Source organism: Plectropomus leopardus, chromosome 12 (assembly GCF_008729295.1).
Source record: "Plectropomus leopardus isolate mb chromosome 12, YSFRI_Pleo_2.0, whole genome shotgun sequence".
NCBI classification, from domain to species: Eukaryota; Metazoa; Chordata; class Actinopteri; order Perciformes; family Serranidae; genus Plectropomus; species Plectropomus leopardus.
Genome location: NC_056474.1, coordinates 2,823,116 through 2,847,702, shown reverse-complemented (window position 1 = coordinate 2,847,702; position 24,587 = coordinate 2,823,116). Strand labels below are relative to the sequence as shown.

Here is a 24,587-nt window from a genome sequence, read left to right as displayed (position 1 = left end):
AAAGGCAACAAGAACAGGAAACAACCCAAGAAATTACCCTAAAAAAGTTGCAACAAAAATAACAGAAAATTAACAAAAATAAAAGTAAAAAAACAGAAACAAACAAGGACAGTAAAGAATTGCTAAAAAAATGAAAAAATCTGTAAAAAAAAACCCAACAACAATACAATAATAATAATACATATAGTTGTCTAGACAGCCCCCCCCACCCTGCCTTTTTTTTTAAAAAAGTGTTTTCCTCATAATTTTATGTCTCTCCCGCTGTATTTTTTCTTTTTAGCAATTTTTTTCATTTTCTTGTCACATTTTGCTAATTTCTTGCAACTCACTTATTGCCTTTTTTTCTACATTTGCAAAATAAATTAAACCAATTTGCTCAGATTTAAAGGATTTAAATGCTTGTGAAAGGCATCTCAATGCAGCGCAAGAAAACTGACGTCAATCCAGGTTTCAAAGGGTTAAAAGTATAAAACAATACACAATGCAGACAGAAAAATGGTACGTAAAAAGTTGCTAAAAATATTGGGAAAACTCATCTCAGATGCAAAATATGCATGAAATGATCTGCTCAAAATTCATAGAAAAAGCTTGAATGCAAACTATTTGGGATAATTTTTCTGTCTGTCAGCTGCTCTGTGCTGGTGTTGTTGTTGTGCATTGAATTTAATAAAACATTCATTAAATATGCCATTTCACTCAATGATAAACTCGCGGTCCCTTGTGGAAAACGTTTGGAAATCATTCCTTTGCAGAACTATGTAAAACGCTGCACCTACAGCTGAGGGGGTCACGTGTATCTCGGTCAATAATTTTGTCATTTTTGATATTTTTCTAAATATGCACAGAACTTACACAGAGGGGGGCGACTATAAGCCCCCTTAGGTCCCGTCCTGGCGCCGGGCCCGGTGAGAGGCAGCATGTTAGCTGTGACAAAACACTAAAAATAGTCCGAGTTAAAAATCCCACGTAGCATTTCGGGGACGTGACTACAAAAACCCAATATTGCATACTTAAAGTGTTCAGGTTTTCAATATCAAATTCATGTATAATTAATACTATTCAGATATCAGAGATCAAACGTGATAATTCGGCACTTAAGTGTCGCTATCAAAGGCATCTTTGAGGCAAACAGTGGCGAAGTTTATGGATGATTGTGAGATAAATGAGCCAGGTGACATATATATATATATATATGTACATACATATATATATATCATTGATGTTAAGCAGCAGCATCTGAGAATAAAATAGTGAACTGAAATACAATAAGATTGTAGAGCTGCTGATTGTGAATAAAGAACTGGATCTATTTCTTTGGATAAACACGTTAACATGATGCTCAGCTGCACAAGCTCCATATAAGATTAAAAATGCTGTTATAATATTGTCAAAAGGATAATAAACAGTCAATGTACCTAAAATGTATTTCCACTGAGTGTAATTTTTTTGGCAAAACTGTATTTAAAGCCCAAGTAGTTTATCATGTGTAAAACACCGTATAATATAATAAAGATTTGGTTTTTGGTCCGTGCTGCAATGAAAACTGAAAAAAACAAACATCCACAGAATGAACGAGTGAAACTTAAAAGGAGAATAAAAAAGGAGAAGGGAGGATGAGTGGGTAGAGAGACTGTGTCACGTTGGTTAAATGAGGCCTGCAGGAAGGAGGCGGGAAGTTTTAGTGCAGGATCTCGATGAGGAGGCGTTTGAAGTCGCCTCCACACTCGGAATCCAGAGCGTCTTTCAGGGTGACGTCGTATTTCTCCAGGTACATGTCCTTCACCGTGTCCAGGTCGATCTGCAACACAACACCGCTGTTAACACAATAACCATCTTTCAGTGATTATTTTTTGTCTTTGGATTTAACATTTACATGGATTTAAAGGGACAGTTCACCCTAAAATCATATATATTTGTGGTTGTTTTGTCATTTCGTAGTCATTTATATCGGAAAGAAGGCAGATATCTCGATGGATGCCATCTCCAAGACTCATCCAAAAACTATCCAGACGTGTAAAAAACACCACAGGTAACGGGACAAAAATATCTATTTTGGGGGATGTAGATTTTGGGGTGCACTGTCTCTTTAAATTTCAGCTAGCTCACATTTAAAAGCAGTATTTCTAACACTGATCTGGAAGTTAGACATCTGGCTGTGCTGTTACGACCCAGAGACTTGCCTCAGAGCGGCTTACGATGATGCGAATGAGCGTGTCCTCATCAGTGCCCAGTCCCTTCATGGCGGCATTAAGGCGTCGGGCAAAATACAGCTGCGGGTTCTTGGCACACCTGACTATAAAACACACACACACACACACACACACACACACACACACACACATTAAGAAAGCAGGCGTTGGTCTTGATCTTGGCTTTGATATTTCGTGGCTGCTGCAGGAAAACGTACCCAGAGTAACGTAGCAGTCCTTGAGAGTTCCTGTTGCTTCAGAGTCAATGGTGTCCAAAATGTCTGTCCCTGAAAGCTACAAGACAAGGACGATGAGTCAGCATGAAGAATGTCAAAAAATGATGAGAGGCCAAAAGTAAATAACCATGGAAACAGCCGTCTTTCTGCGTGCAGTCCTCACCGACTCGTAGGCCTTAAAGGTGGCCTGAAGCTGCAGGTAGTTCCTGTGCGTCAGGATGAAGGTGAAGGTGGACTCATCGGTGCCAAACCTGCCCTCTCCTGCCTGAAACACGCAGAGAAAATAATCCCCCACCGACACTGCTGAATATTAAGGATTATTCTGCTACAACCAGCTGCACTGACATCGTTCCTGTCAGTAACATTAAGACTAGTGTGGAGGTGGAGGTTGCACATCGAAAAGACTTTTACAGCATTTTTGGGAGAGTAATATATTACCTTTCTTTATTTTTTTCATATTTTTCGACTATTTTTCTACTTTTTCTAGATTGTGAGTTTTTATGACCGGTGTTTTTGGATGATATGTGACATATACTGTAACTTTTGATTTCAACATATTCTTGTACAATACTGGTTCATTTTCATGGAGACGTGTTCTGTCTGCCATTTGGGAGAAAATGATCATAAAAATAAAAAAAAATAAATTAAAAAGACCTAAAAATTAGTACAAAAAAGACAAAAAACCCCCAAAACAAGAATAAAGCAAAAATTAATGACTTGAAAAAAGTGCAAATATAAAAACACATGCACATATTTCAGTGACATGATTTTAAACATGTCAATATTATTATTGTATTTTCTAAAAATTTCCCGAATTTTTAATACACTTTTCATCTCTCCTTTTAAAAAATAAGCAAACAAACAACAGATTTTCAGGTCATTTTTTCCCCCTTAATTTCTTACAGTGTGCCCGTCGCCTTATGCCAAGTTGCTCATTGCCTTTTTTTCAAAAGTTTTTTTTTTCAGGTTTCAGAGGTTTTAATGATGTAAAAGGTGTCTGACCGCAGCACCAGAAAACTGATGATGGTCCGGGTGTTAAAGGGTTAATGAGGCTAAAAATAACTAATAATAACTTTATTTATATAGAAGAAAGCCAAACACTTGCACTGAGCACGAAATGATGGTAAAGTAAAAGTAAAACACGAGGAAAAATAATGATGCAGGACATAAAATGTCAATATAAAATATTACAAACAACAAAAGCAAAAAAAGGGATAAAATCGCAAATAATAGGAAATAAAATAAATAAAAAATAAATAAAGTGAAATAAAACATAAAAAAATAGGTAAAACAAACAAAATAAATAAGAGAACAATATTACATAAATGCATATCGATAAAAATGTGTTTTAATGGCGATTTAAATGAGTCTTTTCTCCTCAGTTGAGGGGCCCAAAAATAACATGAGGGTCATTCTTATCTGAGCACTAATTGTATAACAATGACTATAAAACCTCATTATAATATTGTAAAAAATATTCTCACAGATTTTGTTTTATCCGTACAGTATTACTGCGAAACTTTAAATATAAACCTTCACGCCTTCAATGTGAATTTCCACAAATATCCCAGAATCCTGCACTGAAATAAAAACCCCGGGACAGCGGCACCACAAAAACAACCTTCGATTTAACCAAATCTGTGAGATTTGCCAGTCGGCCCGGCTCACGTGCTCAGACATCTAAATCTGGGATCACATTTCCCAGCAAACACTGGTTTTATTTAAAAGGGCGAACTGTGAATGAGGCCCTTTAATCTGAAGGGAATTACGCAGCATCTGAGAATTTACCTCAAACAGGGACGCTGCGTCCTGTTCGGCTAAAGCCTCGTCCACTTCATAGCCCTCGTCTCTGCCCGCCTGTGGAGAGAGGGATCAAGGAGAAGAGGGGGATACGGGGGAGAGAGGGTTAGGAGGATGGATGAAGGAGACGAGATGCAGAGAGGGAGACGGGGGAAGATTTAGCGAGTGGAGGAAAGGTCAAAAAGATGAATTAACGAAAATAATCTGGGGCATTTAACGGGGATAACAATCATCTGCTACACATCAAGGCGAAATATCAGAGGGCCCGTTTGGTCGTCGCAGCAGAACGTGAGTCACACCGTGTTTGTCTTTTCTTTCCGAGGGGAAGGAAATAAGAGGGGAAGCAGAAATGGGCGGGAGCGCTGACAAACGCTGGCGACAAACGATGTGACGTGTGACGAAGGCCTCACAGGATGGAGAACAATTCTGTGAGACGCCATCAAAGACAGAAAAAAGAGACTTTTCTCTGCTTCTTTATGGCTTCCTGCCAGAGTCAGGACTTCCACCCAAACGTCTAATCGCGCCTGAAGATGTGGTGACTCTTTTTTAAGTATCGCTAGTTAAATAAAGTTCGAATAAAGAGACGTCACCTGCAGCAGAGACATCAGCAGGTTCCTCACGTCTCCGCTGGTGTCGTCCTCAACGTCCGCCTCCAAATCACGCTCGTGCACTGAACGGTCAGAGTCAAAAACACCATTATTACTGACACCACGGAGACTCAACTCGCTGTGTTTGGGGGCCCCCAGGGGCCCTTCACAGCAGCCCTGTACATGTTTCTGTGATTTCAGGACATTTTTAGGATTTCAGGACATTTCTCAGATTTTAGGACATTTCTCGAATTTCAGGACATTTCTAGGATTTAAGGACGTTTTGTAAGATTTTAGGACATTTCTAGGATTTAAGAATGTTTCTAGGATTGAATGTTTGAATATGAATATTTTTAGTCCCATTCAGGAGAAAATTAACCTAATTTAAAAAAAAGTCACCCTACAAACTTTGGCCAAACTTTGTTTTCACACATTCTGAAGTCGTAAACGCAGGAGAGAAAACCATTTAAATCAGAATTAAAAAACACATTACAAGATTTCATTTTCCTCTCATGACTTCCACAGAAACGTGACCCTGACAGGGATAAAGTCGGACTGTATTTGTGGTCAGCGAGTGAGGAAAACATGTCTCATCACACCATGATTCACTCCTAAAACAGAAACACCCATGACATTATGACTAATATAAAACTTGCATGCTGGTTTAATTTCACTCTCCAGTATGAGGGGAACATCTGATTGTTTCTGCATGACTCAGAGGAACGGAGGAAAACTCACCCTGGGCATAAGTCTTCTTGTAGCTTATGATGTCCTGTTGGAAGTGAGAGAAAAGTCAGTCAGCTGCTGATTTTAAAGCTGCTCTCATCACATCAAAAAGCTCAAAAACACTCAGTTAGGACAGTTACTTTGTTCCCAAAATGGAGTTAAAGAGTGAAAACAGAAACGTGCTGTACCGCAGTACTTTTGCACATCCACAGACCTCATTGGTGGCGGTGCACAGGATCTCGACCAGCACGGCCTCGTCCGTTCCCGCCCCCTTCATGGCCTTCCTCAGCTCCTTGGCGAAGAAAACGTTAGGAGGCTCCAACATGGCCATCACGGCATTTTCAAAACTACCCGTCAGCTCCTTCTTCAGGACCTCCTCCAACTCCTGAACAAACACAACATTTACTGCACGAACGTGTGTGTGAGAAACAGGCGGGGTGGGGGGGGCGTACTTACGTCATCGTACTTCTCAAAGTAGGCCTGTTTGATCTCCACGCGCTGAGCTGCAGAGCGATTGGCCAGGATCTGAATAATGGCCTCCTCATCTGTGCCTGAAGGAGACACACACACACACATGCACACACACACACACACAGACACACACACACACGCACGCACACACACACACACACACACACACACACACACACACACACACACACACACAGACACACACGCACACATGCACGCAGGAGCTGGCATCAGCATCCTTCAGATTACAGTAAAAGTGCTTAAAAAGAACTTTTTTTTTCAATCTGGACTCTATTTTCCCGTGTTTTTGTGTTTGAATGACTAATGGAGACAACGATTTCTTAATTAATCCAGTACTTAACGAAAGCGCGGTAAAACCACTCTGGACACACCTTTTATTAAATGTTAGAAATGTTTCACTGATGGTGTTTTAATTCAGTCACACGATACAATAAGCATAACGAACACAACAGAAGAAACAAAATCTAAAGTCTGAGTAATGACTGAAAATGCTCAGGCCGAAGCAAAAGCTTAGAAATGCCTATCCCACACCCCCATTATTATCTATTTAACCCTTTGAAACCTGGTTCAACATCACTTTTCTCGTGCTGCATTCAGACACTTTAAGCTTCAAAATACGAGCAAATTAGTTTACTTTTTTTTTTTTGAAACACCATAAAAAAGGTGATGAGCAACTTGGCAAGAACTGTTCCACAAATTACATGAAATTAGTAGATTTGGAAAATTATTTTCAAAGAAACTAGTGGAAAATGTCCCAAATAACTATATTTATATTTATCATAATTATAATTATTGAACACTTTTTGGGTAATTTCCTTGTTTTTCTTTCATTTGTTTTTTTTCTTTCATCTGACATTTCTTTTGTTTTATTTTAAAATTTTCAGGTAATTTTCTTGTATATATATTTTTTTTTTGGCTGATTTTTGGGTAACTTCTTAAGTGATGCGGTTGGAGGGTGTATGATGGAATAAAATGATGGAAAACCTCACAGTAAACATTTGCCTGAAGATGAATGATACTGTTCACTTACCTAAACCTTTACATGCTTTCCTGATGGCTTTAATATCAGCTGTGACATCGAAGTCCTCACACGGGACGATGGTGGGCTGCAGAAAAGTGCAGGATCATTAAAAATATATAAACATTTATACAGCTAAAGCAAACATATAAAATCTACATTTTTATGATAAGGTACAGTATAATTACGTAAAGACTGTACACACAAAACAGCCTGCAAAATCTTAGAAAGCAATAAATATATAAAACTGATATAATTTTTTAATATATTTACATTAATATATTTTATGATATTATTATGATTATTATTATTATGTTAATTATTATTATTATTATTATTATTATTATTATTATTACATTATTTCCTTACTTTTTGGGGTCTGGGGAGTGTGTGGCATGTGTGCATAAATGTATATTTACTGAAAAAACATATAAATAAAATAAGTTTTGGGGAAAAAGTATAAATTAGAATCAGAAATACTTTATACAGCAGAATATTGTGATTTGTGACTGTTGCACTGATGTAAGGTATGAAATGAAAAATAAGTTAAAAAAAATAAAAATAAAATAAAAATATAAAATAAAACAACTTATGAGCGTTATTAAAAATGTAACAATGGACATAAAATAAGAAGCATGAAAATAAGTAAAAAGTAAAAATATAAAATAAATTTAAAAAGTAACTTATGTTCATTAAAAAAATAGAAAATTAAAATGCATTATGGTTAAATTCTTAAATTTCACACCAGCATTTGTAAAGATATATTTATTTAAAAGATGTATACTATTCTGAGCATGTGCCTTTTGCAATATGACAATAAACATACTAGTACAGGCACAGTATAGTTTTGGAAAAATAAATTGTACAACACGATATATACATGAGAAGTCACTAAGAATAAAGAATTATAGACGTAGAAATAAGAAGTAAGTAAGAAATATAAAATACATAAAAACTTCTATAACTTATATTCACTAGAAAAAATATATAATTAAAATGCATTATGGTTAAAATTTTAAATTATGCTTACATTTCACGCCAGCATTAAAAAAATAAAATAAAATTATGTATGATATTCTGAGCTTGTGCCATTTGCTACATGACAATGTACACACTTGTGTAAGTATGATATAGGTTTAGAAATATAAAATATATGTGCTACAGTGTACAACACAATATATGCATGAGTAGAAATAAGAATCAGATATATATATATATATAACATTTATGATGCTCTCCGCATCATAAACATTTAACAACATTTAATCACTATTTCCTCAAACAGAATAAGCTTTGAGGCTGCGGAGGATTTATTTTCCGTCTGTGGATGCAGGCCGTGTCCTCCCGCAGGAAAAGGGTGCAGCCTGCTGTGTGCTGAGTCATGGGGCAGCGGCTGCAGCAGCAGCAGCAGCAGCAGTATGCGGTCTCTCTGCTCTCCTCGCCCACCCTCCCTCTCACACAATGCGGCCTTATTGATCAGCATTTCTCTGAAATCCCCCCTCGCTGCTGCTCGCAGGGCTCACTCCCTCTGACTCCCTTTGACTCCCTCTGACTCCCTTTGACTCCCTCTGACTCCCTTTGCTCAAACTTAACTGCGCAACTTTTTGTCCCTCAGTACTTTTGCGCACAAAAACTCTGGTTTTCACCTCTTTAACACAACAATTAACCCATTATTCTCCTCTGAACGCTGCCTGTGTCACAAAATGACACTTTAATGATCGATTTCCTGTTTATTTCTAACTGCAGCTTCTGTTTTTGACATTTATCTTACCGCACAACTACAAACTCGACTGAAAAAAGTGGCTGAAAAGTGACTTTCTCAGCCCTCGCAGGCACTTTTATCAGTTTAACTACATGCAGCTGGAGTTGCTGTGTTGTTGTTTTCTGCAGAAGTTTCCGCTTTTCTTACCTGCACGTTGCCCATGATGTCCTCGAGCTGTCTGTCCGGCTCTGAAGTGTCAGATGAAGGTGTGCTGAGATGTTGAGCAGCTCTGGAGTTGATGTGAAGCGTCAAACTGAGACACTGAGACACAGAGACACAGAGAGGACGCAGCCGTGTCCGCTGCTGCAGGCTGACGTCACTGCCGCTGATTCATTTAGCAGGGTGGAGTTAGGTGTGTGTGTGTGTGTGTGTGTGTGAAACATCAACATTTCATTACACTGATTCTGATAATGGCTTTTTGAATTATGAATGAATTATTTGTTGTGCATTTACTCAGTACCTTATTAAATTGTTACTTTTATAGCTTTTTTTTTAGATGACTTTTCTGGAATATTTTCATGTCATACAACTTTACATTTATTCTCAAGTCTTTTCATTTTAAGTTTTAATTATTTTCTTAAAATTCTGTCTTGATCCTTCCTATTATTATCATTATTATTAATGTTCGATGTTTACTGCCTTTATTTTGCTATTGTATTTCCTTTAAAAGCATGTTTCTGCCTTAAATCTTTTAATTAAATCTATTTTAACTCATTTTTTTGGCATTGTTGACTAACTTCTGTTGTTTTATTAACTCTGGGTACTTTTTCTGTTACATATTAACCCTCTGAAACCTGGATTAACATCGCCGTTCTTGTGGTGCATTAAGACGCAGTTCACAAGCGTTCACATTTTTTAAACACAAGAAAAAGTCACTGATCAACTTTTCAAGAAACAAAATTAGCACATTTGGAAATATTTTTTCAAAATAGCTAGGGGAACATGTCCAGAAAACTATATATATAAGTACCACTATTAAATATTTAAAAATACTTTACAGGGTATTTATCATTTTTAAGCACTTACTTGGGCTATTCTCTGTTTGGTTTTTTTTCTACTTTTTTAAAAAAAAATTTAATTTGAGGTATATTTTTTTTACAAATATCTTGCTTTTGTTTTTCTTTTTTTGGCATTTCTTCTTAAATTATTCACTGCCTTCCTCCCAAGTTTTTCCAGGTAATTTTCTTGTACTTTCTACTAATTTCTTGTTAACTTTTGGGTCATTTCTTAAGTTGCTCATTACCATGCTCCTGTGTTTTAGAAAGAAATCAAGCCCATTTGCCAAAGTTTGAAAACAAGCTAAGAGGGGGTGTTTCTACGACAAACATGTGACTTCATTCTGGTGATTTTTTAGGCATCAATTTGTACCTTTCCTTTTTTTTGTAAATGTCTTCAATTTAAACTAAAAATAAAAGTCCTCTGCAACTTCAATGTCTTTATTTTTTTATTTACTGAATCCAAAAAGTAGCTAAACTAGTAGTGGAGCTGAAAATTGCAACATTTCCCTCTAAAAATGCCATGGAGTAAAAGTAGAAAGTACCATAAAATACTAGTACAAATACCTAAGATACAATACTTGAGCAAATGTACTTTGTTTTCTTCCAAAAATGTCTAAAATGAACATGAAGGGTCTCAGTCTCCACATGGTGGCAGTGTTACACAGACGGCAGAATTACTGCTAATTTACAGAGAACTAAAATGTATTTAGATGAACTGAAAATACTGCAGAAAGAAGTACATATTTTAGGGTTAAAAGAATACAGTATATGCTGCATAGTGATAAATAAATAGATATTTTACCTTAATAGTAGTAGGTTAAAATAAAAGTTTGTATTTTAAGAGTATTTTTGAACAGGTTGTAATGTTTTGCTTTTATGCTTATTTATATTTCTCTTGTAAATTTCAGCATTTAAAACCACAAACAAACAAATGTTAAACAGAACAAAGAAGTACACAGTCCTAAAAGCGTGCTAGGCTTTTATAGAAAGATTTAATCCAGAACTGAGATCAGGGTATTTACTGTATGTACATGCAACACAATATGAATGTACAATATAAATACTCCTGCGTGGATGCTACAGCATTTTGCAACGTTTTGGAGCAACACTTTACAGTATAACAAGCATAAAATACATTTAGTGGGCAAGTTACAACATTCCAATTCAAACAGCCGAAAACCATCTGAAAAAACAAACGTGTGAACGTTAGAGTGGTGGGTCATGTTTATTCATCAACACTTTATAGATTTTATGAATGCTTGATGAGCAAAATAGATTTTTTTTCCCCACAGGAAGTTCTTGATAAATACATGAAAACATCTGACATCTATATTTGAAAATCCCACATGCTCCTCAGTCCTCTCTTCACAGGATGAACGGTTTTTTTCAACCTGGACTCCATTTTCCCATGTTTTTATGTCAAGGTGAATAATGGGAAAATATTGAGTGAGAGAGCTGCAGCCAGCAGCTGCAAACTAGGCTGCGATGTAACCACTCAGAGCGTGTTCACAGCGTCAGCGTACGTGCCTTTTTTCTGTGTTTTTGGTTTACGTTGTTGTTTTAAGTGACAGAGACAGAGCTCTTAATCAAAGAGCACGATTCTCTTTGTTTAACCAGAAACCCTGAAAATCACTTCCCACAAACCAATCTACCTTTAACCCTTTAAAACCTGTATGGACATCCGTTTTTCTTGTGATGCATTCAAATGCTGTTTTTAAGTATTTAAAACTTTGGAGCCAGAACAAAAAGGTTTAAATCTCTTCAAAAACATGGGAAAGGCAATGAGTAAATTGCAAGAAATTGGCATAAGGTGATATGAAAAAACGCCTGAAAATACATCACATTTAAAAATAGGAGAAAGAGAGAGAGAAATGATTTTATTTACCAGGTCATTTCTGTGTTTGTTTATTGTTTGTTAATTTATTTTTTGCAATTTTTGGGTAATTTATTGTTGAATTGCTCTTTTTTTTTGGAAAAAAATCTAATTGATTTTACTCAGGTTTCAGGGGATAAATGAAAAGTATTTTTTTTTCGTGTATAGAGCCAGGATATCTTCACACCTAACTGAGTGAATTAAGAGTTTACATCAAACAACTAGAGATGTCATTGTTCGAACAGTGGAAAGATCAACTCAGATGGTTTGTGCGTGTTTTATTTTTTTCCGTCGACTTTGAACGGAGCGTGTTTTCTGATGATAAAATGAGTGATTATCTGAATGGACAGATCTCCCAGATCAGGCCTATCTGTCGCCATAATGACAGTCCAATGGTGTGCAGACTCGGCTGCCTCGGTGCACCAACAGCAAACTAACGTTGCAGATATCGGTCAACAATTTTGGGCCCGTTTCTGGTTAAACAAAAAAGACCTGGTGTCTATCTCTGTAGGAATCCTCCCATAAGCAGTCGGACACCTATAATAAACAACCTGAGCCTGTCAGCAGCAAAACAAGCACTTTTAGTGGACGTATACTGAAGGTGCACAACTGCCCTGAGTGGTTACATCGCAGCCCGTTTCTTCTCCTCAATAATGGACCAATTTCAAAAGTTGTTCCTTTTGCGATTAATTTAGACAGCAAAACATATAAAAACAGAATCCAGGTTAAAAAATACAAAAGTTATCCTTTAAGCAGTTCATCAATGCTTTTTTTATGCCTCCTGGTGAATTTGAGTGTAACATTACTCCTGTATTGTCACTGTCATGCACACACAGCCGTAATGAAGCTGAACCGACTACCGTGTGCGACTGCGTTTCATCAGGTGTCGTTGGTGGGAGGCTGATCACAGGACAGAAAGGCTGACTGTTGTTGGAGATGATGTTGACGTGCTAAATTACTCATCTTCTGTTAGCGAAAAAAAAAAGCTTTGGTCATGCATAGTCGCGGTTTTAGCGATTGAATATGTGCAAAAATTTGAAAGAAGGTGCATTCAAGCAGATGCAAAATGGGCGAATAAGTGACTGAAAAAAAATGCATTATTCACATCATCCACCCTCGTCAGGCTCGATTTGGGCCCTGAAAGATTTCTTTTAGACATGTGGAAACGCTGCAGCCTCTTTTGAGACGGGACATCCAGAGCATGAATGTCAAGTAAACAGTAAATAAATATCAACAGAAGGGAGAGCCTCATGGATATTTTAGTACTGCGCAACTGTACTGCAAGCCATTTGAAATGTGTATGTACATTATTGATGGCAATGCACATCATTTCAAAAGCATCACATGGTACACGAGGAGACAAATACCATAAGCAACATCAAAAGTTCCACTGTCATATCTGTGTACAAGGTAACCAATGAACATTTTGGATGCCACATGCAATGGCGTTTTAGAAAAATACATCCTGTATACAGAGTATTTTTACTGAAACATATACCGTTTTTCCCATTTGGAAAATGAAGCCGTACTACAATCGTTTGTTATTCCCATGTTTCACTAATCAAACACATCATTTTTGTGCCATGAATTATGCATTTGGCCTAAAGCTAAGGCATCACATCTGTGTCTGGGGCTTTGGTCCTGCTTCTCAGAGCTCACATCCTATTTTTCCCTTCAGCCTGTTTTCCCTGCCGCCTGCTTGTTTTCATCATCAGCATCTGATGCAGTTAGTCTCTGCTGGCTTACTGCGTAATGCAGAGTATCATCAGCGTAACAGGGAAACGCATTAATATTCAAGCAGCTCCAAGCTAGAGTTGGGCCGATGTAAAAATGTCCAAACCAGTTTGATATTAACTGGCAGCATTTTTTCTGGTACTGTATTCAGATGTCTTTCACAAGCATTTAAACCTTTAAAATCTGAGCAGATCAGTTTGATTTCTGTCAAACACATGAACAAAAGGCGACAAGCCAGATTTTGATAAAGCGTGAAAATAACACAACCTGAAAATTATGTTTTTTTAAAAGAGAGATAGAGAGAGAAGGAGAGAAAAAAATCAAAAATTGTAACTAAAAATAGGTAAATGTTTTTATATATGATGTTTGATATTTAGATAATCAAATTAAATAAATGACTTTTGTTAAATTAGTACATAACTTGGGAAAATATCAAGAAAACTGTTATGATTATATATTTAAAATTATTGACAAAAATATTATTATTATTGTTGTTGTTGTTAATCAATTTCATCAGGTTTTTTTCAGGTAATTTCCTGTTATTGTTCTTTTACTTTTCTTTTCCTTTCTGTGCTAATTTCAGCTAAATTTCTTATAGATTTTTACTAATTTCTTGCTAATTTCTGGATAATTTCTTATTAAGATGCTCATTGCCTTCTTTCGATGTTTTTGACAGAAATTAAGCCAGTTTGCTCCAGTTTCAGAGGACTAAACCAAACACAGGACTGGATCAGTACACCGAATTTTACCAGGTGTTGAGCTTGATTCAGCTCCTGAATGGAACATAATCATACTGTGTCCTAACAGCAAGCGAGCATTCATTACATTGCATCGAGTAACATTGGAGCTGTTCACACAGAGTCAATTAAATATGCACTTTGCAGTTGCAGGCATGATTGTTTGTCATGTAAACAAAGCAGTAAATATCAGCTGTGCACTTGAGATCAGAAGAGAGATGTAACCTTTAAAAAGATGGATGAGTACTTGCTCTCTTCCTTCATTTGTAATGTTACTTTTTTAAACAGAAAGCTCTTTTTATGTATTGTGATATTTACTGGAAATGACATACAACGTAATCAACAGCAGGCGGATTATTATTAGCGATCGTTATTTACCAGAAATGTGCAGCTCCCTGGTGATCTCCTACCAGCCAGCTGACGCCTCATTTACATTTTGGTGAAAAAAGGTGTCTATTGTATAGATAATTCAAGAGACCAAAAACTAAAGTCTGCACATTAGACTATGTTCCCATAAATATTTAATAAAATTACCACTGGGGTGACGTTTTGAGCTCCACGCTCTAAATCAGACGTGCGTGAAGCTCAAAACGTCCCTTTAGTGGTAATGTAATCAAAAATTTATGAAAGCAAAGTCTAGTGTGCCGACTCCAGCATCTAATGTTCAATGTCTGTATGTGTGTGTTTTTGTAAACTTATCGCATAGATAACTCCGCATTTCAACTTCACAATTCAGACATTTATCGTCTACCGTGACGCTTTCAAAGCAAGCGACAGGAATAAATAAAATCGACGACCGACAAAAGTTCAGCTCAGTGTCATTTGAAGCCAGTTATGACACCTCTCTTGTCAACTGCAAATCCAAAATGTTGCCATATTTGGGCACTTTTTGTTTTCTTGAGAGACTAACTCTGCCATGTCTCATCTTGTGACTTCAAAAAACTCAAACTTTTACGCAAACAAACATGACTCCCACCTCTACTGAAAGTCTATCTCAACTGGCCAGTAAATAAGACATGCTTGTCAGACATTAGTGGCTCCGTTAGTCCATTTGTAATGGACAATGTGTTAATCACCTTGTCATATTTTTTATTACTATTGCAACACGAGCTGGATTTATCACTATTGGCACAGGTTGCTGATGTAGGCTACTTTTCAATTTGTTAGAAAGTGTCATAAAGAAAAACGCTGGTTCAGACAGTTTGCATAAAATTAAACCAGTTTAAGCTCAAACACCAGACCGGACCGACAAAACCAGCATAGATCCAACTTCACTCGTAGCCTTGACCTTGTTTGTGACAAATGATTGTCTGATCTGCTGGTAAATACAGGTATGATTCATTTTTAAATTACTTTCATGTAGTCAATGTGATAAAACATACATACGATGAAAGTTTGACAAATGTGCAAGCAAAAGTGCAGACTAAAAATTCCTCTAAAGTGACTTCAAGGTTGCATTCTCTGCAATGTAACGACGAGATGTTTTCTATTTCTCCGACGGTTTGGATCGCATCAGTGGACAGCAGGATAAATGTTCTCTTTGCAAAATCTTTTTTTCACCTTGAGAAAAACATTCTTATCAAATGCAGTGTTACATCTTTATCGTTCGCTCGTCTTCTGTGCTGTCAGTCTGTGAATACAAAAAAATCCTCACACCAGTCATCATGCCCTCCCCCCAGAGTCCTGCTCCTGAAAGTCCCAGGGGCAAACATCGGCCACCTTCGGCGCGCTGATGACCGCAGGTTTGTAACTAGTACTCAGAGAGCTCTCTTTCTTCTTCTCTGGTGATTTTTTAGTCTGAGCAAAGCTGGTGTGTGAGGACTCGGTCTCCCTCCTGATCTCCATCAGCTCTGGGTCTCTGGTGGAGCTTCTCCGCCGCTCAGAAACCGGACCGCTGCACTCTGACGACTGGCTCACGCGTCTCCTCTCTGACGCCGGCTTACTGGAGGAGCTCCGCCTCTCTTTGCTTTTCTCCCGCGCTTTCTCCTTCTCGGCTTTGTGGTTGGACGAGCAGGAGCCTTTCCGCTTCTTCTTGTGCGCGGTGGGGCTGTTGCACGACTTCTCCTGCTTAGGCGAAGGTGGGCTGGTGTAATCCCACGGACAGATCTCCACCATCAGCGAGGGAGGCTGCAAAAGGCTCCCCGTGGACTTGGAGTGGTCCGAGTGGAGCCCTTTGGGTTTTCCATCGGTGGGCGTGACGCTTTTCTTACGCCTGATCCTGTCTGGGGAGATTGAATCCGAATCTCCTCCCAGCATGGGCTGCTCGTCGAACTCCCACGGACAGACGTCTGGCTTGAGAGGGAGAGGTGACCTGGGTGGCCGAGATTTCCGCGCCTCCCTTCCTTCCTCCCTTTCTCCTCCTTTATCTTTGGAGCGACGTCTGTTCGAAGGAGACTGTCCCGCTTTCTGCCTCTGCTGGGACCGGCTGCCTTTGCTGATTCCAGAGCTGCTGCTGCCTCGCCGGCCTGTGGTGGTTTCTCCAGGAGCGATGGAAACATGTTTCTGGGTCTTCACTTCAGAGGGAGTCTGAGGTTCCTCCATCTCCCAAGGACAAACCTCGGACACGTCATACAGGTTCCTGCCGGTCTCGGAGCAAATGGATGGCTGGCTGCCGCTCACCTGTTGAAATCAAGCAAGAAAATATCAAATCTGTCAGTCACTTGCTGTGTTATATTTTGATTCTATTTATTTGGATGGAAAATATTACATTCATAAATGTAAAGAACTCAAAAGGCACCAAATCTACAAGAATTCAAAATAGAAACAGGACATTAAATCCAAACCATTATGCTCCTGTGCCTCCTGATTGTGCTCCTAATGGCATCCAAAAGAGTCACAAAAACAACCAATCGGAGCCAACGACTCTCTGTCAATCACTGCTCGTGAACTGCGGTCACGCTGTCAAACTAGGCAGCGCTGATGAAATATGGATCACGATTCTAGTACTGCATTGCAGTAATTATGGTATTTACAGTTTGTTTTGCTGTCCTTAAGTGACCCAAAAAATCCATTCAGTCTGGCCTTTGCGTCTTTAAACCAGCAATAATTGCTGGTTTAAAGACTCGAAGGCCAGACGTTCCAACAGCCGAGCCGCTTAAGGAAGTCCTAATGGGATGCTTATGGTACTCCTCGTTGATTTATCAGCTTCCACCCTGGTCTAAAATCCAGGTGGGGGATTATTATCCACCCCTTGTCCTCAGTCACATCAGTCTCTTTATCCTCCTCTAGAGTAATAAGATGTGTTGCTCTTCACAGGAGGACCTCCATCCAGACGAAGCTGGTAACTGGAGCTCAAGTTAAGAGTTTGAGTTTAAAACTACTATTTAAGTTAAGCACACATCTGAAGGGGATTTTATAATTAAATGACTTATTTTTAATGAGGCATGTTGAGGGAATACAGATGAAATGGTATCAGAATCCTGTTTATAGTGACCAAAATTCTCATGGTTATCAGTGTTATGGCAGTATTGTTTAAATGTGCTGACAAAGGTCCAAGAGGTTCTGATACACACTGAAATTAATTAAACTCCCAAAAAACACCCCCCCCCTTTTTTTCATAATCTCATGAAATCTCATCAAATCAAATCAAATCTAAAAACCTAAAATCAAATCAGCTGTGCACTTTTTGATGTATACTGGTAACCATTAAAATGAAAACATAACCCATATCTTATGTAAAGATATTACAACCATATCAATGTGCATAAATTAACATTAAAGATAGCCTGTCTTAAAACTCCTCGTGTCTGTGTTTTTACTGCTGCACGCCCACTCTGTAAACAAGGGAATAACAAAACAAACCCACGCTGCAGGCTGAGCCTGCGTCTGGGAGACTGTTACTAACTTTGGTTTATGCTGGACAGTTTTTATTTACAAAGGACGGAAATCAAACATGGCTTAAATCATAATTAAAGTCTTAAATGGTAATACAAATCGTCAAGAATATTACCACGGTTTTCCTAAGAAACCAGTATCCACTTCATCCCTACACGAGAAGCAACAGTACTGTAGCAAGCTGAAGCCAAAATTCGTAAAACCTGACAGTATTACTTTTACTTTTTCTCCAGCACTGTAGGTATCAGGGATGCAATTCTTCCGGATCTCATGGGGAACCATAAACGCCTACAAGTGGTCTAGTCTGCAGTTTAATGCCAAAGAAAGACGAGCATTTACCAGCATGAAAGAACAATAACACATGGAAGATGGCAACAAGTGCAACTGCAGCGACAGCTCCACTTTGACTTGTCGAAACGATAAAAGCATTTTTTTCCTGAAGCCAGTGTATTTTGTTTATTCTTTGCAAAGAGAGTGCTGCATATTTACACAGAGTCTTTTGCTGCAGGTTTTGTTTTTTTTTTTTTTGGTTGCCGAGAATTGAAAAATTTTCAACTTTTTGGGTAAAACACTGAGCTCTTCATTGTCTCTTTTTAACCAGCCAACCAATCACAGAGTGGGAGACGTGGTACAAACAGTATTCCACAAAGACCAACTATCTTACATGTACAAGTGCTTAAAAGCAACAACAATGGAGGAGAAAGATGTAGTCGGCAACTTGTGTTATAAAATAACGTTATCAATGTTTGTGTACTCGCCTGGCATGCTTTATAGTTAAGTTTGTTTGCTTGCTTCAGCTAATAGATGCATAAACTAAAATGTGCAATACTAAAAGTAAATGATAGCTACTAGGAACAAAATAATGAAATAGAAATTTTTTTTACCATCAACTGTTGACACTACTGCCATTTCTGCCGCCCTGAATAATCACGCAAAGGTCACAACTCGGGTATCATCGAAATTTTCCAATTTGCCACTTGTAATTAGAACTTTGGAGGGCCGCTCATGTGCTCGTAACTTGCAAATATGGTAAATACGACATTTCCAAGGAGCATGTGTAGGCAGCATTGGAGTTGAAATGTAAAGATTTAAAAGCGTACCTGTTGTTTCATGATGCCCATCTTCATGGGGGTCTTGGAGTACTCCACTGACTGGCTAATAATCATTTTGGGGTAATGCTCAGGCGTCTCATCCACCTCAGAAAGCATCCTCTCCTCCTGTCCCTTCAGACCTTTCTTACTGGCGTCCTCCACGCTCTGCGTCTTGTTGGTCAGCCCGGGCATCTTCTCCTTGGCGCTCGCAATCACACTCAGAGACTTCTGCATGATGGAGGTCCGCAGGTGGACGGGTTTCTTCTCGTGCGTTAAGTTGTGAGCGCTGGCTGATTTCCAGAACAGTGGGACAGACTCGGTGGACTCAGCTGGTTCAAGTCTCGGTGGGGTTGCGGCTGGTTCCAGCTGCTTCTTTGTATGTTTCCGACCAATCAGGGAACCCAGGAGAGACCCCTCCCCACCACCTCCAACAGGAGTCATTTTGTCCCCTGCAGTCGAGCCAGTTTGGCTCCCAGTTTCCTCCTCCTGGTCGCAGACATGATCGTAGCTGAGCGACTTCTTCAAGCCCATGACTTTGTTCTTCAGGGAGTCATCTCGAGGTTTTCCTGAGACATTCAAACAATCAGAATTACCGCCTTGTGGTTGTATGCCATCACTAACCCAAGTTGCAGTTTACAGATACATCTGTCCAGACTCATAAAATATATGTCAGATGTTCTTAAAGTCCGGACTCTGGTCCAAATCCAGATCGGACAGCAAGTCAATCTGGGCCCAGCCCACACCTCATATTAGGAATGCAATAATAAAATGTAATCAAGTGCACTTTTCCAACTTTGAAAAAAAAGTTTTATATTTATCAATAAATTGTTAGTTTTTTAGAATCTTATTTGGAGATTGTTTCAGTGATCCCGGCCTGAGATTAAGACTTAAATTTAATTGTTTCCCTGTTGGACATTGTCATGACAAAGTTGACAGCCGGTGTGATTATGACATTTAAGTCATCATGTGTCAGAGTTCAAGGGTCGGCTAAGGGTCCACTCTTTTTTTTTTTTTTGACCTGGTACACCCAAACATGAGAAGATTGAACCATTTTCTCTTGATATGTCAGCTATTTTTGTAGAAAAGTTTAAAAAAGAGTTTTACAATAAAACCTCAGTCTTGAAAAACGGTCATTTTAGACAGAAAAACCTGCTGGCCTAAACTAATCTAACAACTCAGTGCTAAATTCTGAAACTCTGAGAGAAATGATCTTCATGTCTATGCTGCTGTTATCAGCATGCTCAGATTAAATAGGTTATGTTACCATGGTGACTTGGCTCAAATGGGTTTCTCCTCAGGGTGCTGCGGTTGCTACCGTGCTCGCTGCCGTCCTCACGACTGCACTGCCGGTGTATGTGCATGGTCTCTGGGATCTCCGTTATCCGTTTCATCAGGGAGCGACCCAGGCCTTTCTTGGAGTTGCGCTTCTTCTGTAGGTGAGGGTTGTTGGCGAGCATCTTCTTGCATTTGTAGACTTCCAGCTGGGCGTACAACTTCTTCAACTCATCCTAAAAATGAAAGAAGACTTTAAATGTACTGCAGCTCTTGAATAATTTCATCTTGCCATGATGTCAAATGTTATTTTACCCGTATGTCTTCGGGGTCCAAGCTGTGCTCGCTCCAGGCCGAGGTAATGCTGCTGTTGAGGTAGGAGCCGGACCTCCCCATGTCCAGTTCCTCCTCATAGGCCTCGGTGGCAATATCGTCCCTGGCCTGAGTCCCTTTGGACAGAAACTGAGACAGATGGACAGCAAATGTTAAAGAATGGCATCGCCAAGTCTGCTGGAAGAGTGAGAAAAAGATGTAAAACTGGAAATGTAGTTTCTCAAACAACATTACTCTGACTCACAGGATGCCTCTGATTAGATTTACTGTATGACAGAATGAATATTTTGGATAAAGGGGTCACTGGAGGTGAAAAACATTTTCTTGCAGCAAAATATTTACTGATATAGATCTTATGAAAAGTTACTTTCCTGCACATGAAAGAGTTTGTTAAACAAATGACTGCCAAAAACCACAGATACCTCCGTGCACCAGTGCAGTTTCACTTACAGTTTAAATCCAATGTTTCGCACACGTCTCCCCCCGAGCAGCACAGAAGATCTCCACAATCAGCAAAGTTTCAAGATAGGCACCCAAGATCAGTGTCACAAATTCAGTATCTGACCAAATATCTCCTCTGTTCTGTTCCTGAGATATGAGGTTGAATAATGGCCAGAAAAGTGTTTTTGCTGATGTCTGATTATAATGTCACAGTGAAGTTGACCTTTTTGATACTAAATGTCATCACGTCATCATCATATCCTATCAGATGTTTGTGTGAAATTTTGTCATAATTAGCGTTGGAATTCTTGAGTTTTGGCCAAAAACATGTTTTTTGAGGTCACAGTGACCTTTAACCACCAAATTCGAATCAGTTCATTCATGTGTCCAAGAGAACGTTTGTGCCAAATTTAAGGAAATTATCTCAAAGCTGTCTTAAAATGTTGCGTTCAGGAGAATGAGATGGATGCAAGGTTACAGTGACCTTGACCTTTAACCATCGAAATCGAAATAGTTCATCATTATGTCCAAGTGGATGTTTGTGCCAAATTCGAAAACATTTCCTCGAGGTGTTCCTGAGAAATTGTATTTATGAGAATGAGACAGGTCCAAAGTCACAGTGACCTTGACCTTTGACCACCAAAATCTAATTCATTTACTCTTGAGTTTGAGTGAATGTTTGTGCTAAGGTGCTTCAAGGTGTTTATGAGATATTGCATTAATGAGAATGAGACAAAACAGCTCACAACTAACACACTAATAACTTGACCTTTACCACCAAAATCTGATCATTCATTGTTAAATCCAAGTGGACGTTTGTGCCAAATTAAAGAAATTCCCTCAATGAGTTCTTGAAATACTGTGAATGGAAGAATGGAAGAGACGAACACATGGACAGATGGAGGAACAAACCAAAAAACATATTCTTTTCGCCTACAGCTGCCCTGGCCGTAAGGGCAAAAAAATGTACTGCAAAACAGGAAAAAATGAGAGCTCTAGGAGATTTATATTTTTCTATATTACTTATTTGCTGCATTCAATTATTATCACTAAATATTTGTTTAACTCCAATTCAAAGTATTGTTAATTCTCCATCTGTTGACTTTCCAAGAGTCTTATTAAAATGGGCATCATGAAACAACAGGTACACCTTCAACAGAGCAAACAAGGTCAAACCCAGCAGTAGAAACATTTTTTTTTTTCCCTAAAAGGATCTGATATCACAATTAAGAGCCTAGTAAATACACTCAAGTGTATGTTACCCTCCGAAAAAGGTGTCATGAAATTGTTAAATTCAATGCAACTGCACAAACTGCATCTAATAAATTCAAATTTATGCAGCTTAGTTTTCTCCGGCACTAATCTCCTCCTTACTTGGAGAGAAACAAAAGGTGAGACGAGGTTGCGTCATTACAATAACACATTAAACTGAGAAGTGATTTTGACTTTTCATGGCTGTATTATTTAGCTTAAAAAACAAATCTGGAAACACAGAGAAAGCAAATATTTATTCCGGATTGAGGAACAGACGCTGTGTGAGATTAACGTCCTCCCATTGTGCTTAATTATCCCAGTGTTCTCGACTGACTCGCACTTCTGAGGTGCCTAATTAAGAAAGAATGAAGGAACGGAGAGTGCTGATGGTGTACTGCATTTCTTACACAGCAGGAGAATTAAATGTTTTCCATCAGACTTGAGAGATTGCACATAAAGACACCCGCGGGAGTGCTTAGCTAAATTACAGAGAGCACTAACCCAGTTTGAACGAGTTTAAGGTAATGGTGGCAAATGTGGCTGCGTGCATCTGTGTGTGTTCTACATTGCTAATATCAAATGAACTTAAGATGATTAATGGACTGTTGTGTGCACAAGCTACAGTACAGCAGTGGTCATTATGGAGAACTCTCTGTACTCAATATAACCTTCATTTAACCCAGTCACCAGAATACATGATGGCATTGCACATTTCTGCAAACCACGCATACATTACATTTGCACATTATTATGTAGTAGTTATGTTATGCTTCTTTACATCTTAAGGTAAAAAGAAACATTTGGTTGTTTAAGAAAAATTATGTTTTGGTCTAAAATATCTGGTTTTGGTGTCACAATCCCAGCAGAAAATGCAGTGATGTCTTGGTTAAAAACAACCACCTTTCTAGGGCTGTCCTGAATGCAAATTTGCGAATCCTATGACAGCGAAGGAATGACCTAACCTTGCCCTACTCTTCCTATGACTAAATACTACCAAAGACTGAATATAAAGATGAACAACATGACAGCTTCCCCAAAGTGTAACTTTTTTTCATCTTGATTGCCCCCTGGTGTCTGTCTGCAGTATAGTTCATAAAGCCCACCCCTCCATATTAGTTCAATTGGACATAGCTCAAACTAAAAACTCAAAGTACACCAAATAAAGTCTTCGTAAAGATGGTTTTTGTCACTGAAGGTAGTTCTCATCACCCTGATGTTTGTTCATGTGTTTGTTTTTATGATAATTTTGGTTTTAATGAGTTATTCAATTCCAGAAAAAGGGGATTTTCCACCATGATTGACAGCTGTGGCAGTTAATCCGTGTGCTCGTGTTCAATGGGGTTGCTACCGATTGGTCGGACGGGTGTTTTGGCGGGAACTCCTCCACTGCTTACTACGCAGACTCCGGCCCTGAATGACATCACCAATGCAAGATGGCAACGGTTGTATGCGGGATATTTTAGCTTCACCTAAGCATAGTGGAGGTAAGTGGTTGTCCATCTTCATATGCAGTTTGCGGATAGTACTCATTGGATTGGCGAGGTTCAGCAGGAAGAGTGGGATTAGTTGGGGTAAGAACAACAGGGTAAGCCAATCACAAGATTAGTAAGGCAGAGCAAGGTGGACCAATCCTTCGCTATCCTAGGATTCGCAAATTTGCATCCTGAATGCCTGTTTGGGAGCATCAAAGCTTCATTGACAAATATTTGCAATTAATCAAAGCTTTGAGGGGCTGTGTGTCAGTCGTTGCACCTGAAATAACGTGACAGTTGGCCACTTTGTTTGCCTCTATTTGTTAAGAGTAAAGAAAGTATTCAGATCCTTTTCTTCAGTATACATACAAAATTTAAAAATACTCAAGTACAAGTAGATTTACTGCGTTCAAAATCTACTCAAATGTTACTTCTAGTAACAATTCAGAGGTATAATCAGCAAATTATACTGATAAAAGTGTAAAAGTTATAATAAATATATATATTCATAACATTAACTATAAATACTTAAAGTAAGCAGTATATGACCCTTGCAACTGATATATTATTGTATATTACACAATTAGGTATAATACCTATGCATCCATTGTAGCATTTTCGTGTTGCAGCTCGTTAAGATGGGGCTTAATTATCTCCTTCGGCACAGTCTGGTAGTTTTCTCCACTGGTTTCCAGGGTTCACATAAAAGGCCACTCATTGACAGTCTAGTAAACTAAT

The 24,587-nt window shown here is 38.6% G+C and overlaps 1 protein-coding gene and 1 pseudogene across 1 annotated transcript; both read right to left on the bottom strand.

Moving 5' to 3' along the window:
- Nucleotides 1–400: 400 nt before the first annotated feature.
- Nucleotides 401–9,119, bottom strand: LOC121951348 (annexin A13-like). Its single transcript, XM_042497636.1, has 11 exons — nucleotides 8,958–9,119; nucleotides 7,061–7,136; nucleotides 5,995–6,089; nucleotides 5,753–5,923; nucleotides 5,551–5,584; nucleotides 4,816–4,895; nucleotides 4,214–4,282; nucleotides 2,589–2,690; nucleotides 2,408–2,483; nucleotides 2,181–2,293; nucleotides 401–1,798 (listed from the first exon to the last, which is right to left on the bottom strand). Exons 1-11 carry the CDS (start codon nucleotides 8,970–8,972, stop codon nucleotides 1,679–1,681), a joined length of 951 nt encoding a protein of 316 aa, XP_042353570.1. The 5' UTR covers nucleotides 8,973–9,119; the 3' UTR covers nucleotides 401–1,678.
- Nucleotides 9,120–15,285: 6,166 nt separating this feature from the next.
- The window catches only part of LOC121951701, an 88,785-nt pseudogene continuing 79,483 nt past the window's right edge, over nucleotides 15,286–24,587 (bottom strand).

Excerpts from the sequence above, each read along its gene's own strand:
- LOC121951348 (XM_042497636.1), bottom strand. Across the intron at positions 6,090-7,060 it reads GAAAGCATGTAAAGGTTTAG|GCACAGATGAGGAGGCCATT; the intron begins GTAAGTGAACAG and ends TGTCTCCTTCAG. Across the intron at positions 2,691-4,213 it reads ACGCAGCGTCCCTGTTTGAG|GCAGGAGAGGGCAGGTTTGG; the intron begins GTAAATTCTCAG and ends TGCGTGTTTCAG.